This window comes from Tigriopus californicus, chromosome 4, assembly GCF_007210705.1.
Source record: "Tigriopus californicus strain San Diego chromosome 4, Tcal_SD_v2.1, whole genome shotgun sequence".
Lineage (NCBI taxonomy): Eukaryota > Metazoa > Arthropoda > Copepoda > Harpacticoida > Harpacticidae > Tigriopus > Tigriopus californicus.
The window spans coordinates 11,633,107-11,648,053 of NC_081443.1; the positions used below are offsets into that span (position 1 = coordinate 11,633,107).

General features: G+C 39.0%; 1 protein-coding gene and 1 long non-coding RNA gene across 2 annotated transcripts; one reads left to right on the forward strand and one right to left on the reverse strand.

Moving 5' to 3' along the window:
- Window positions 1-5,521: 5,521 nt before the first annotated feature.
- On the forward strand, window positions 5,522-7,839 carry LOC131879532 (uncharacterized). The gene is made up of 2 exons (XR_009373165.1): window positions 5,522-6,045; window positions 7,451-7,839. It is a non-coding gene; the product is annotated as an uncharacterized LOC131879532 (long non-coding RNA).
- A 5,077-nt stretch (window positions 7,840-12,916) lies between these two features.
- Window positions 12,917-13,728, reverse strand: LOC131879331 (uncharacterized). Its single transcript, XM_059225619.1, has 2 exons — window positions 13,384-13,728; window positions 12,917-13,315 (listed from the first exon to the last, which is right to left on the reverse strand). Exons 1-2 carry the CDS (start codon window positions 13,680-13,682, stop codon window positions 13,012-13,014), a joined length of 603 nt encoding a protein of 200 aa, XP_059081602.1. The 5' UTR covers window positions 13,683-13,728; the 3' UTR covers window positions 12,917-13,011.
- Between the last annotated feature and the right edge of the window lie 1,219 nt (window positions 13,729-14,947).

Consider the following 14,947-nt stretch of genomic DNA (forward strand, 5'->3'; position numbering starts at 1 on the left):
TGTTTTACCAGCCGAGTGGTCGGTCGTCCGACATCCAGTGTCTAGAAATCTATGACTCATCTCACACGTAACGTTTATTCGCGCAAGTCAAATTTCTTTATTCCGCCATGATGTTTCACCCGTTTAGCTGAAACTAAACCTGGACAGCTGATAACTTAAATAGTGATCAATAAAAAACGGGTTGAATAGATTTCTTCAAACTGCAGCCAAACATTTGCAATGTTCCTCCCTATAATTTTGAACGTCTATTGCGGGTGAACCTCCCTGGCTTGGATAGGGTGACTAAGATTTTTTCAATTTCTAGTCAAGGGGTTGAGTTCAATGGTTTCTAATTTTTCCGTTATGCTATTCGGGTACATATGACGGCGTCAAAAACGTCCAGGCATATGGTCCAGGATATCGTCGTCCATGCTTCGAGATATTCTAAAAATCTGTTTCTTAAGCGATTCATTGGTTTGTTATTGGTTTTTTTTCACGGGCTTTTCTAACCGCTACAGGGAGTATAATCCCCAGTACTATCAAAATGAAAAGTTATAATTCGTCAATTTATTACCTTTAAATCTTTATAAGATATTTGGTCTACCAACGAATTTGAGTTGGCAAATTCAAATTCATTAGTAGACCAAATATTACATAATATCATATGTTTGCACTCCACGCTTCATTTAACGTATTTAATAATCTTTGGCACAGAAATATCAAGCTATCAGCCGTCAACAGCAAATTTATAACAGCCATTTGCATGCTTATTGTCATATTCTTTTGAATAAATGATTGCCTTTATAAAGGTATGGTTATGATGGAATGTGTCGAGCATCTTCCATAAAAATTGTCAATATATTTATGATTTTGAGTTTATAACAAATGGAAAGAATTCGTACACTTGGAAGTTCAAGCAATTTCACTCGGCGAGGATAGAACCAACACTACTACCTGTTTCAACGATCTATCTGAACTTCAATAGGTATTTCAAAAGTCATTAAACATTTCAAAGTTAAAAGTCAAATAAAAATTAGTTCCACTTATCCTTGGCATGCGTCCTCCTCTTCAAATCCTTGGAAATCTTTTTGTATTTGAAGGAATGGAAAAACTGCAAGCGATCCATTTCAATGACAGAAAATGATCAGGCTTCAACATCGTGGAAGCAAAAATCCAGATTTCAGATCAGATTCGGATAGCGTCTGCAATGGGTTCGGGTGTTCTTGAGCTTTTATGTTTTTGAGTTCTATAAAAGAGGATTTCACGCAATAGGTGAACAATCAAATTTCAGTCCTGTCTTAGGCCTTAAATACGATCGCTTAATACTTCTACATATCAATCTTTGATAAAGGGGAAACTCGATTTATTTCAACTTGATTGTGGCAAATCCACATATTTTCACGTAAAAAAGACTTTGCTGTACAATGACTTGATTAATTCGATTTGGAATGCAGGCGATTTGCAAACTTTGATATTGTAAGAGTACGTTGTGTGGAATTGTTTTAGTATAATCTTGAGATCTCGGTTAATCCATAGTTTTACCATCTCACTTGTGCCACTGGAAAATTTACCAAGAGGCTAGTTACTTCTTATCACGTTTATTGAAACTTGTTTTTGAAGTGAACTTCATCTTTATTTGAAAGATATTTCTACAGTAACTCTTACATGCGGAACATGTTTATTTCGGAAATCGCTTTTTTGACTCGACCAACCTCCAAAAACAACTTTGCTTGATAGTCAAAATAGTCTTTGCAACCGATTGAAATGCTTAAAAGTAGACATATATCTTTGTCACTTACTTCCTTTCTAGAATCGATCTAACTCTCATTTTTACCTAAAAACTTAATCGGGAAGGCGAGTCTACAATATACCTCTTGCAGTTAATCAGCATTTACACTTGACTAACCAATAAGCATGCATGAGTGAGATCATCCCAATGTGAATGAAGAGATTGGAAGCGTCGAGTGGTTATTGAAATTCCAATAACAAAGTGGCAAATAATCCTCAAGCACTTTGTAAGCGTACTTGCAACCGAGCACGATTGGTTGAATATTGAAATATTTTCCGACACAAGGATGTTGTCTATGACACCAAACTACGAATATCCTGTAATGTGAGTAACATAGTTATTTCACTCCAATGACTCACGAATTCCTGATAATGCATTCTGGATACAGCTTCTCATTTTCAATCGGTAAATATTGAGTTCTTACACAACGAAACGCATGTATACGACCTAGAGCATCGCCATGAGAGAACCATACCCTCATCCCAAAGAGGGACTCTATGCGACAGACTTGGAACGAAGGCCTTAAGCCCCTCTCCTCTTCTTTGTTTAAGATCCATCTAGTCTCTGCTTTCGCTGCGTATATAAAGCCAGCCATGTTTTCTATGAATAAAGGGCAATCTACGACTTACCACCAAGACCAACCGTTGTTTTATTTCTAGGTGATACACACATTCCGCGACATAACGTTCTGAACAAAAATGTTTATTTATAATTGTAGTCTGGAATGCTCCGCACTAACTAAACAATTTTCCGCTTTCAGGGTACGTGAGCACACGAGGCGACTGTCAGTTTCTCACTTTTCAAGGCCATAAAGGTCAAAAACACACACTTCAACCATTTGCTTACGCTACATGAAATCAGACCATCTTTTCTTTGTTGCTTTGATATTGATGCAGAAGAATAGATACAACAAGAATTTGGGGGCCCTGTTTGCTTCGGTCTGTGTCATGCAGAATGCTCGCATGAAATGGAGTTCAAACTCTGTTCAATCTTCCCAGCAATGACGTCAAAGAATTCTTCCACTAAGTGGCCATTTGTGACGTCATCAATCATAAATCTCTGTTGGTTATGAAAAGATTTTGAAAAAAGGTTGCCTTTTTGATTTTTGGTTGGATCGACCCTTGATAACAAGTATGGCCAGATCGACTGCAACTCCGTTTTTCATTGGCTTTTCCAAACAGAAACTGGGAGTTAAATTTGTTACCATTACCAGAAACCGAAGTGATAGGGCTGAGGTTGGAGTCTTTATCTCATCAACGATCATGTAACACAGAAGTAAACAAAAAAGTATCCACGTAGGGAAAAAGTTAAGACCAAAAAATAAGAACCCGAATGACCAAATGGATAAAAGGGTTCTAAAATATGAGAACAAGTAAAAAATATGTCAAAAACCTTGAGAACATGGCCAAAACAGGTTGACGAATTAGAAATCAGGCTCAAACCCCGTTTGGGGCAAGAAACGGCATAAACATCTACGTAAAGGGTGCCTTTCAGGTTAGGTTTTGCCTTTTATTCAATGTCTAGTTATGAAGCACCATCAATTCAAATTTGAAACAAACAGGGCTGGGTTTTATGTCTGATGAGATGGAGGCCAAAAAGTGTAGAAAAGAGTGAGTTCAATTGTTCAGTTACCGACCCCTTCATTAGATTTGAGGTCCATACGCAACTTCATAATGTTACGTTCAATATGCTTGACCGAGACTACGCTTTATTAGTAGGGCTGTTCATAGTGGCAAAACAATGGCCAAAAGAGCACATAAATGTGCTTGAAGAGGCCAAAATAGTTTTCAAAGACATGTGCAGTTATAGGCCACTACAACGTCCTGTACAGTGCAAATACTGGGTGAGACAGATTAAAGCTCGTATGACATTATAAAGTTCCTAGTGAAAGATTGCTTATGCCATATTTGCTGTGCACAGCCTTACTATGCTATTACAAAAAGTGAGTGGCATGTCATCAGCACAATTATGAGTTATGAAAAGGACCAAATTAAAACATGGAAAAGACAAATTCTGGAGCTTTGCTTACGTAGGCTTTACTTTTGATATTGGGGATGTCAATGTTTGCCTATTTCGGAATTATTGGAAGTTTTTGAAGCAATTATGGAAGACCTGATTCGAAGCAAAATGATGCAAGTTAGGGCAGAAATCACTTACTAACAGGGATTTTTTATATTTAGACTTCTACAATTCAAAAAGCTTAAGAAACCGTATAAGATCTGTAAAAATAGTTATTATTCAAGATTTCACAGTCTCAAGCTTAATTTCGAATCAAGGTGGTTTTGTTAAAAAAGTCTTTCGCTTCTTTCGCCAATTTCCCAGTTTAACACAAAAATGCATCTTTATAATATAATCATTACAAGAACAAATCATTTGCAAAAAAAAGTTGTCTTGCGGAGTGGCTTAGTTTATTAAATTGCGTTTTCCCACAACTTAATATAAAAGCTAATTTCAAACAAAAGATAAAAAAGTAAAAAAATAATTGCCACTTTCATCGAGGCAATCATTATTATTTCGCATAATTTTCCGACCTTTGATTGTTGGAATGTTATCGTCGGTATAAGTGAAATGGGCATCCCTGTGAGGTTTTAGAATCAGCACTTCATCAGATCGATCAGATCCTCGTCTATTGATCAGGGACCCCATTTCTGAATTATTTTTCCTTTTGATAGGCGCTCGTGCAAAGGGAGTGCCCGATTTAGTCAGTGTGGCCAATTTGGCGTTCATTGTTTCAGATGTTTGGATCCAAAATTACCGAACGAATACTGTATAATGTAGACAAGTATAAGCTCAGGTTTGAGATATGCCACTGATTATTATTTAAAAAAATGAGAAACGAGCAACAAGATAGTAGGGCGGTGAAAATGCCTCATTTCAATGATATTGCAATTTACAGGCGTTATCTCTTTAAAAATGGTCAAAGACTTCTTTCACAAATTACACAACTGCCACTTTATGCTTGCTTTTTCCCTCAGTTTTGGACATATTCCTTTGGACTATGGTCCCTGCTTACCTAACATTGAACGCACCTATATCTGGGCGTTAATGATTATTCTCCAATTTTAGTTAGGATCTGTTTCTACACTATTTTGTGACGTTAGTAAAAATGACTTCACATCTAGAACAACTGTACCTTTATTTCCCAAAGACAAGCTCTTATTCTTCTGATCTGCTTTTACTTTAAGAATATATTTTAGCACCAGGCACACTTATGCTAGTTCACACACTGTGTCTCCTGCAATGCAATAATATATCTGGCAACCTTATGGTCCAAATTTGACTCAAATACTAAAAACATGCCAACCAACCTGTTTCAGAGAAGAATTTTAGTCGAAGTAGACACTGAGACTCGAGAGGCCATCATCATGCTTTGCTGGTGCTCTGTAATACCAGAAGAGAGGTCTGTGCGTAGGGGCTCCTTTCTGAGTCTGCCGCCCAACGGACTTCTACTGATATGGACTAACAATAGAAGAAAGAAATTCATGTCGCTAGAATGATCTCATCCAAAATTGACATCAATAAAGTGAAAAAATGTCCACATGATTTAGCTTGGCCAAATTTCAGCCCACAATCCAGTTTGAGGAACCCAGCACGGAAATTTGGGTTAGTTTGCGACGACTAAACATAAAATTTGAAATTTCATTCTCATCTCGATCAGCTGAGTAAGCTTATGGCTACGCTTATGGCTACGCTTATACAATATATGTTCTTCGTATATGAAGCAGAAATTAGAGAGGGTTTTACAAACCGGTTTTCTTCTCTATACTTCGCTTCAGCTCTTCCACACGTGCGAATCGGGAAAGGTCTGCCATTTCTGGTCGACGTGAAAACAACATATTTTGTCAGAGCCATATTTTTACAGTAAAGCTTTGATACAAGCTAGGTTAGCTTGGAGAGTAGGGCTCCCCGTTCAAGGGACTCAAAATTGTTCCGATCCACCGGATGCCGATTTGGCTGAAACCCCGTTTTCTGTCCATACTTCTACAAGTTCGTGGCCGGGCGTACCTATTTGTTCACGGATCGCGCTCCCACATCTCTCCGTTTTTGTTCTCTCCGCTTCAGGTCTGCATTGCAATTCTTCAGCAAATACCAACCAACTACCAATCCATCCAGTCAGGAAAACTGAACTGATCTCTGGCATTGTAAGCCTTACAGCATCTGTATCCACTCCTACACTCCCAAAATCTCACCAAATCCAACCATGCTTTCCAACATGAGGAACGTTTGTGCCTTATCGGCTCTGGTGTTGTCCATCTGCATCACCTTCTCCTATGGAGGTAAGAGTTGTTAATGTTATTCTCATTAGCTCTGTCCTTGTTCCACGTTTTCAATGGGTACGGCTACTGTTGTCGCTTGGAAGCCTTTGCCAGCATCCATTAGCCGTATTAACTTTGGTCCCAAAATAACTGGGTCGTAAATGGAACCACACCCATGTGCCCGTGGCTTCGCTTTGCTGGGCTACGCAGGGAGAACGCAATAAATTTGTGGATGAGAGAAAGGCTCAAGAGACACGCTAAAATTCCAGAGAAGCGCTCCTTCCCCAGTAGAGAGAAACGCGGGAGAACGCAGAAAATAGATTGGAACGTTCCTGTGCTTTCAATGGAAGTATCTAGTGCTTCCTTCATGAGCCGAGTTTTTACGCCAGCCGCTGCTAGCGGCGTCGTTGGTTTTGTTAGAGGGCTAGTTGTAGTCACTGGAAAAAAAGAGGCGGGGAAGAGTGTATTCTGGAGAAAAATAAAGCTCTTTGTTGTTAGAAAGTAGTATGATGGAAGAAGTATGGGCAACGGATTTTACGTGTATAATGTGCATCAAATATCAATATCGATGTTGAATTATGTTTGCATAGAGAGAAGCAATCAAAATCGCGACTTGAAATCATGATTTAACTTAGGAGTTCACGGTATCAATTTTTTACCCCTCTGCACCCAAGCGCCAATTTTCGCATTTTTTTCACTAATGGATGAACTTTTGGGTCCAACAGAGCCTAAAATATAATTGTTTCAAGCACTATCCTTAGTTTTTTGCACCTAACGGCTCTGCTAATTTCAATAGTATTGTAATTGACTCAAGCAACAATAGGCCCATAAATAACTAGGTACATTTTCTGATCGATCCATCTATCTATCTAATATATTTATACTTACTATTTCTATCTAGTTTATTTTTTAATTTCACTTTATAACTTAGTTGGTGAGCAGTGAAGAGACTCCACAACTCTTATTCGATCATAACCAGGCTATATCAATCGATAAATTTGGTCCAGTGACCGTGTGGTAGCAAAATCAAAATTATTTGTCATCCGATGTTTGTCATTAGGTGATATTTTCGTGGCTTGTCCGCTTCACCTCTTATCCGCTTGACCCTCTCAAGCAACCAATGAAATTCTGCGTCGATCGAAATTCTTAACTCAGATTGGTTGAAGAATAAAGCAAATCGGTCAAGCGGTCAAGGGGATAAGCCACGAGAATATCTGCCATTGGTAGGGCGTTATCAATGGGTAAATTTTAAGGATACTATTTGCCACCATGATTGAGGCAAATGAGAATTGAAACTGAGAATAGAGGTTCTCTTCAAAGCATCTTTTTAACCAAGAATAATATCTTGATCAGAGGCCAATGATGACAAAACACTTTGTAGCACCTTATTACCTGATTTTAAGAAGCCCGTTTTTTCCTCTTTCAGGTTCAATCTCTAAACGTGACGTAGGAGATGACATTCAAGATCAACTTCCACAAGGGAATGTTTGTGTGACAGATGACGGATGCTCCGTTTTCGAGTATTGTGACCATGAAGGGTTAAACTTCCATTGCGAAATCCGTGGATGGATTATTGCCGTGATCGTTATCGTCATATTGGCAATCTTACTGTCAATAATTGTGTCGTGTTGTTGTTGCACCACTTGTTGGTGCTATCAGAAGATCAGAGGATAAGGTGGATCCGGCACGCACCATTTCAAGCTATTAGCTGTATTTATCATTGTACCTTATTCAAAGAATTTGATGCTGAAACATCTCTAAGCACCTAAATAACAAAATGAAGAGAATATGATTATAATTAAGCTTTGAATAGAATTTCGACTTCTTATTGGAAAACGGATCTAGACGCAAACGCCGGTATTTTTAGCGGAATTTTCGTGTGCTGGGAAGGGAATAATTCCACTTGAGAAGTGAAGGGGAAAACAAGCAGCTGATGTCATTCAATGAAGCAACTTTTGGCATCTCCTAACAACCTGCATTGTGCGCTTAATTTACTTGAAAATATTTCAATTTGCGGTCTTCTTGAAGCTAACAGTATTGTAATATTGAGCCAAGATATTAGTGCAGTGACAGAACTGCACCATTTAATGACATTTTTTGAGCTTTTCATCACAGCTTAATGGTTGAAAATTCGATTCTGTCAGAGTTAGAGTTGACCCTAATGTTTGCCTAAGTGCTTCCTCCACACAACGCCCAAACTCAGGCCGCCGCTCTACATTTTTCCTTTGAATTTCCTTTCCTTCTCATGATCTCGGTCTCTCACTCGTTTTCTTGGTTCCAAGGTGTCTCGGCAAAGAAAAAAGTTCGACCCATCACAAAACTTGACACATTGAAAAAAATCAATGCATTAAAAAACTCGGCATGTATGAAAACACCACTTATCAAAACATGCAACAGAGTGCAAAAGCATGACTGCCTGAAACCATTTGCTAACATCCTGGGTTGGGCATAATTTGACATGGAGATAGGTTATCCTTGCTTAAGATCCCAATGCTTATGTTTTAAAAAAAATGGCCCTACTATAAAACTCGATGGTCAAGCAAGCCATCGAAAAAGTCATTAAAAAGCTTTGAATTGTGAAATTTTATATCGATAGAGTTTTCTGGTCTGTTGAGTTTTCTGATGGGTCGAATTTTCCAAGGTGTCGAGTTTTCTAGTGTGACGAGTTCTCCGATGCGTGGAATTTTCCGTTGAGTCGAGTTACCCTGAAACTCATTTTCATAGGTTAGTGAATCATGAGGTTTCGTCATTCGAGAAAGACATTTTGCGTTGGTTAATCTCCAACTTTTGTTTCTTAAGTCGTTGGGAAAAACTTTTACAATCAAATCTCAAATGGAGCGATGATTCTAAATTCGAAGCACGAAATTTGATGATAAATTGCTACTCTATTGAAGGGTTTAATGAGTGTGTGAAAATAAAACCGAGAAAATAAAAGTTGCCCTTTTTAGCCAAAATAGGTTTATTGAATTTGAGAAAAACAGTTGAGACACACGAAAAAAGTTGTTTAAGCAAAACTAAGGTACAAATATGCAAAATGAAGGAGCAATATGCAAAAATATGCTTTTTTATCATTCTCCCCATCGTAATAATAAGACTCTTTGCTGCATTAGTATCTGTGAATAAAAGATGTTGTATAGGCGTTATACAAAAATTGTTAAATGTGTAAAAAAATGTCAGAATGAAAAAAGTTATTATATAAGCGACTAGAAAGTGATATCACAATGAACATGACTGGAATTGTTCAGTGCACATGAAAAAAGTGAAGAGGGTGAGAGCCAACACTAGAGACACACGTAGGTAAAGGTAGGCGATGAAGATCTTGGCTATTGTAGAGAAGAGTATGGGTCAGATTGAACAGATCCTTTGTCAGTTCTCACGGAGATGGCATTTGGCTGGAAGCTGGACAAAGGTGCTTGACAGCCAATACTCCGAAGGGATATCGGGCCAAGGATAATAAGGTGTTAGCAAGTCCTTGACCGGGAAGGACGTCTTGTGTCCGGACATCACCTCCGGAAAGGTCAGGTTCCCAACACTGTTGGACACTAACCTTGCCAGCCCGATGGTGAGGGGCTCGGTTTCGCATAGGAAATGCGTCCATGCCTTGTTGGCATATTGGGGCACGCACAGGTATCGTTTGAGGAACTTGGTGAAGGTGGCATCGGCGGATTTGAGGGCGGATTGGGCGGAGTATTGGAGCCAAAGGTGAAGGCCGTAGAGGAAAATTGGAGTGATGTATGTCCGGAAGAGTTGAAGTACTATTGGAAGGGAAAGATTCTTGATAGGAAGTCTATTGCAAATGTATCCGATCCTGGCCCTGGCTTTGACTATTGATTATTTGAGATGGTTGAGGAAGGAAAGTCGGGTGAAGAAGGTGAATCCGACATAGTTAAAATGCTTGACGATTTTAATCGGACTATTGTTGATATGAAAGAAGGTGGGACGCAGACGACCTTCAAGGAAAACCCTGGCATTCGTCTTGGCAATAATTGTGGAGCGAATTGATGTCGTTTTGCAATCCACAGCCGAACCAGACAAGATAACCAGGTAGTATGCATATTGAAGATATTGAACCGGAAAATGGTTGATGGTGTGACCTTGTTGTGTGAGGGCTTCAGGGAGGTCGTACACATAAAGATTGAAAAGAATTGGCGATAGTGGATCCCCCTGTGGTAGGCCAATGGAAGTGAAGTAGCAGGGGGATAGGTCTTCACCAGAACGAATGGAGCATCTGAGTCCAGCATAGACAAGATAACCAGGTAGTATGCATATTGAAGATATTGAACCGGAAAATGGTTGATGGTGTGACCTTGTTGTGTGAGGGCTTCAGGCAGGTCGTACACATAAAGATTGAAAAGAATTGGCGATAGTGGATCCCCCTGCGGTAGGCCAATGGAAGTGAAGTAGCAGGGGGATAGGTCTTCACCAGAACGAATGGAGCATCTGAGTCCAGCATAGATGTTGGACAGCAGGACACAGATTGAACGCGGAGCTCCCCATAGTTAAAGTTTGAGGAATAACCGCGTTCAGTCCACCTTGTCGAATGCATTGGAGAAATCCACAAAGCATCCATATTGAACCGGAAAATAGTTGATGGTTTTATTGCTGATGTTCGATTGCAAAATATCATAGAGGAGAGGAGCTGCCGTGGTGGTTGAGTGGCTTCTCTGGAAACCGAATTGACATACACTTTTTCCATAAATGGACTTCTCATACTTATTTGCATCTTTTCACCATTATTTTGGACTTTGATGCAAATCTGGCCTGAACACTGTGTTTTGCTTGAAATTTGCGCTTTCTGGCGTTAGACTTTGTAGCATAGTCATATATCAAAGGCTGTAACAGAATAACTTAATATAATAGCAAATTGATACCATGACACAAGGTTGTTATATATTTGCCGTGAGATCAAAAATCAACTGAAAGGTAGTACAGTAAAATTCGGATATAAGAGCAAATCGGATGTAAGACCAGGATTATGAATCCCCGAATCAAATTATATAGTAAAGTATAATAAATTAGCATCGGATATAAGAGTACAAAATTTTGGACCACATCGGAGATAAGAGCAGAATTGAAGGCGGCAAAATGCTTTTTATTTCCCGCGCTCCAAAATGAAGTTTTTGATGGAAACTGGTTAAGCCATTTTATAAAAGCAAGTTTTCAGCCGCTTTCTCATAAAAACAAACAGTCATACATAATGGCTTTTGCCAAGAGAACTACTTTTTCCATCAAAGAGACACAATAGCTCCTTGTCGATTTTGACAAGCTGTCCAAGATAAGCCTGACCGAAGCTGCCACAAAGTCAAACGTGCTTCCTTTGGAAAACTCTTGGTGTTTTTTTTTTCAAACTTTATTGCCAGTATGTAATTTTGTGACAAATCAACAAACAGCCAACATATTGTCCTCCTTGCATTTTGTTTCATTTTCTCGATTTTTATGGCTGCATTTTGTTGGGACCGTAAAACTACATCAAATTATAGCATAAGAATATGTTCTCTGTCATCAGTTTTGCCTCTGGAGCCGCGGAACTGGAGCATCGGATATAAGAGCACATTGGATGTAAGAGCACATCGGATATAAGAGCAGAAATTCACGGCCCCAAAGCTGCTCTTATATCCGACTTTTACTGTACAATCTGATTATGATCGGAACAGCGGTACCTCTTGGTTCACGCACCCTAATTATATCTTTAGGTATGGAGTGCCCGAGAAAAAAGCTTCAAAAATGTTGAATGGCATGTAACTTATGAAATTGTTGACCCTAAATCAAACAGGGGGAATGATTCTGGTTTTTGCTTCATCAGCCGAATTTTGAAGATGTCAATATTTAGGGTAAATTACCGTTTTATAGCCCTTGAAATTGAAATATATAGGGCATGTCAAGTGAAGGAAATTCAAGGAAAAATGTGGTCCGGCGCCCTGATTTTGGGCATTTTGGGGAGGGAGAACTAAGACAAACATCACAATCAACTCTCACGATCCATCCGCCCATTCAATTTTCAATGATCAAGTGATTTTGAGGGAGCTGTGTTATAAAACCCAACAAAATGAACATGTTTTGTTTAATCCAGTGAACGTACTATCTATCAAATTGGCTCAATACCACAATGCTATTTGCTTAGACAAGCATGTAAAATGGAATAAATGTCAAAATCCAATGCATGCACAGTGCAGTTGGCTGGGCATGTGATCTTTGATTTTACTCCATGGAATGACGTCAGTTGTTCATGAATGCGTTCACTTGACAAGCCCTATTGAATCATGTGATTTTAAGCTATACATATATAAATCAAGATTAGGCCAACATTGGTGAAATTCTGTTAAAGCGTCTGCTTTTCAATTATTTAGCCCTAATTTGATCCGGTTTTAGCCAGGTAGTAGAAACTGTGAAACTGTGTAGTATTGAAACTACAACTCTAAACTCTTGACACTCTAAAAGTTGCAATGGGTGTCATGTAAAAACTTCGTTATCTGAATTTAGTTAAGCCCAATAGCATTTTGGCTTAAGAATTGCCCAAAATTGTACCTCAAAAGCAATTATTTGGAGCCAATTGAAAACTAGTGCATGCTTGCATTCTTATGATTTCTTTGGTTGAATCTCTCGTCAAGACAATGTTTTGATTTAATGTCAAAATTGGATGACTGGTTGGTGAATTTTACAGCCTTTTACTGAACATTTGGCAACTCTTTTACATTTTCCCAAGTCGAATCATGGCCTTTTCTGAGCTTGCTTTTAGTTAGTCGAAGAGAGGTCAAATTCGCGCTATTTCTGGTTATCTTGCAAGCGAATATCTTCACTTTTGTTCATTCCAAAGATCCTTGCCGGTAGATCCTAGTACCCTGCTAAAGAAGGCAAAGAGTAACAAATGTATAAAGCCTGTATTACTGGCCAAAATGAGGAATCTTTTGTTAACTACCAAGAGGTAAAAAATCCACCTTATGCTACAAGTACAATTCAGATTTGATTACTCATGAGAATCAGAACGATTTATTGAGTTCGCGTATTAGTCGCGGGGCGAATGATGGGAAGGCCCGTCTCTTTCAAATCCGATAAATCGATCTCTTGTTGGATGGGATCGTTCCAATTTTTCCGCGGTCTATTTTCCCTTGTCTCAAAAATCCTGTCCCAAATAGAGTGGCTTTCTTCATCGAGATTTCGGTTGTTGATGTGGATTTGGACATCGGGTTGGCTCTTGGGTTGATGGTTTCGATGGCTGCGAATGAGCCCTCGAATTGGAGGGGCCTTCAAGTCTGGAGTTCGATTATTGAAAGAGAAGTACTCTCCAATCGATCTAGAATCAATAGTTAGCTCGGTAGGGCTTCGACAACGATGGAGTTAAGATTACAAGTTCAAAATTACCTCCTGATCCAATCCTCCATATCGAATCTTTGTTCACTTTGGTCAAACACGTTAGTGGCTGGTCGAATTTCCGGCAGATCTTGCAAATCATGCGATCCAATTTTGATATTGACTTTGGCCACGTTTTCTGATGATCGTCCGAAATAGTTGGGAGTATGATGAGAGGATGTGTCAACGAGTAACGGGTTTCCCTTGGGACCGGGTCCATATGAGGACCCTCCTAACCTAAGGTTAAATGGCCAAGCCAAACAGCATACAAAATTGATGAAAATGAAGACTGTGAAACGAAATGTATTCATGATGAATGTTCTCACTTTCACTACCAAAATCAGACTGATGACAAGTCTGAGAGAGATGCTCAGTTGTAATTAGACCCTTCAGACCAACTCACCCAACTCCAATGCTGTCGAGTGATGACATCCCCAAAGAGAGTCAAAAGGTGTCCAATTACTGTACACAAGTAGACAGAGCAACCCAGACGAGCGGTGTTGATCTTGAACAGTCTTTTGGGATCTATTTTGGGAGTAAATCCTGCCAGGAAGGGTCAGTATCTGATTGAATATGTAGGCTAGATACTCAATTATTCAGTTGTACGAATATAAAAGCATATTTCTTACAAAAGCCGATTGATTCTATGCTGGTGCTAAGGAACTTTAATGACTTCTCTTGACTGGTTGGGAAACTAAACCAAGGGTTTAATCACGAACTTCTAAAGATATGGGCTGTGAACGAGCTTCTCGCCAAATCGCACTTCTCTTGGTCATAGCAGCTATGAGCCACTTTTCGGATTGAAATAATAAACATACTGTAGATCTCCTCAATTAAAGGTAGGTCACTTTTATGTTATTTGCTTTGAGATGGTTCGTTTCAAAGCTTACGTAGCTGATGGTGCGTCTATACGAGAAACATTCTGTCACAAAGTTTGCTTTACAATTTCGGAAATGTTTGGTATTTGACAAACAGTTCATCTCTGAGCCGTCTACACGTGAAACTACCCGATCAAAACGGTTTGACAATTTTTTTGATTCAGATTTCTAATCATATGAACTTGCAAATGATCGTATCATTTCCCAATGGGTCTTTCATTCAATATTTATGGTATGCACGGTAAACAAGATGATTAGTATAATGAACATAGGGAAACTGAGGTATTAAATTTGAAAAAAAAAACATGGGCACTATCTTGACGAGAATGTTTCGCTTTCCAAAAAGGTCCTTTATTGTGCCAATTTCAATCTGTGCGGTCATTTGTTGGTTGAAACCGATTACTACTTGAAGACGTGTTTTGCTCCGTTCTGTAAACTGTACCATAAGCCACCTGATGTTGCACTTTTAAAAACGTTTTTGCTTTTCGAAAGGTTTTCGAAATTCATTTTGACTATAACTCATAAACCAATTGTTTGGAAACGAAAATCCGACCACTTTTCCAACTCATTATAATCGTGAATAAATGGACAACAGCTCTCCACGAGTATCATAAACTATTTAGTAGCCGAGAACGGGTCGAAATATGACAACGTTATATAGTCCAAAGGTCATGCCAGAAACGTAAACACTATTATAG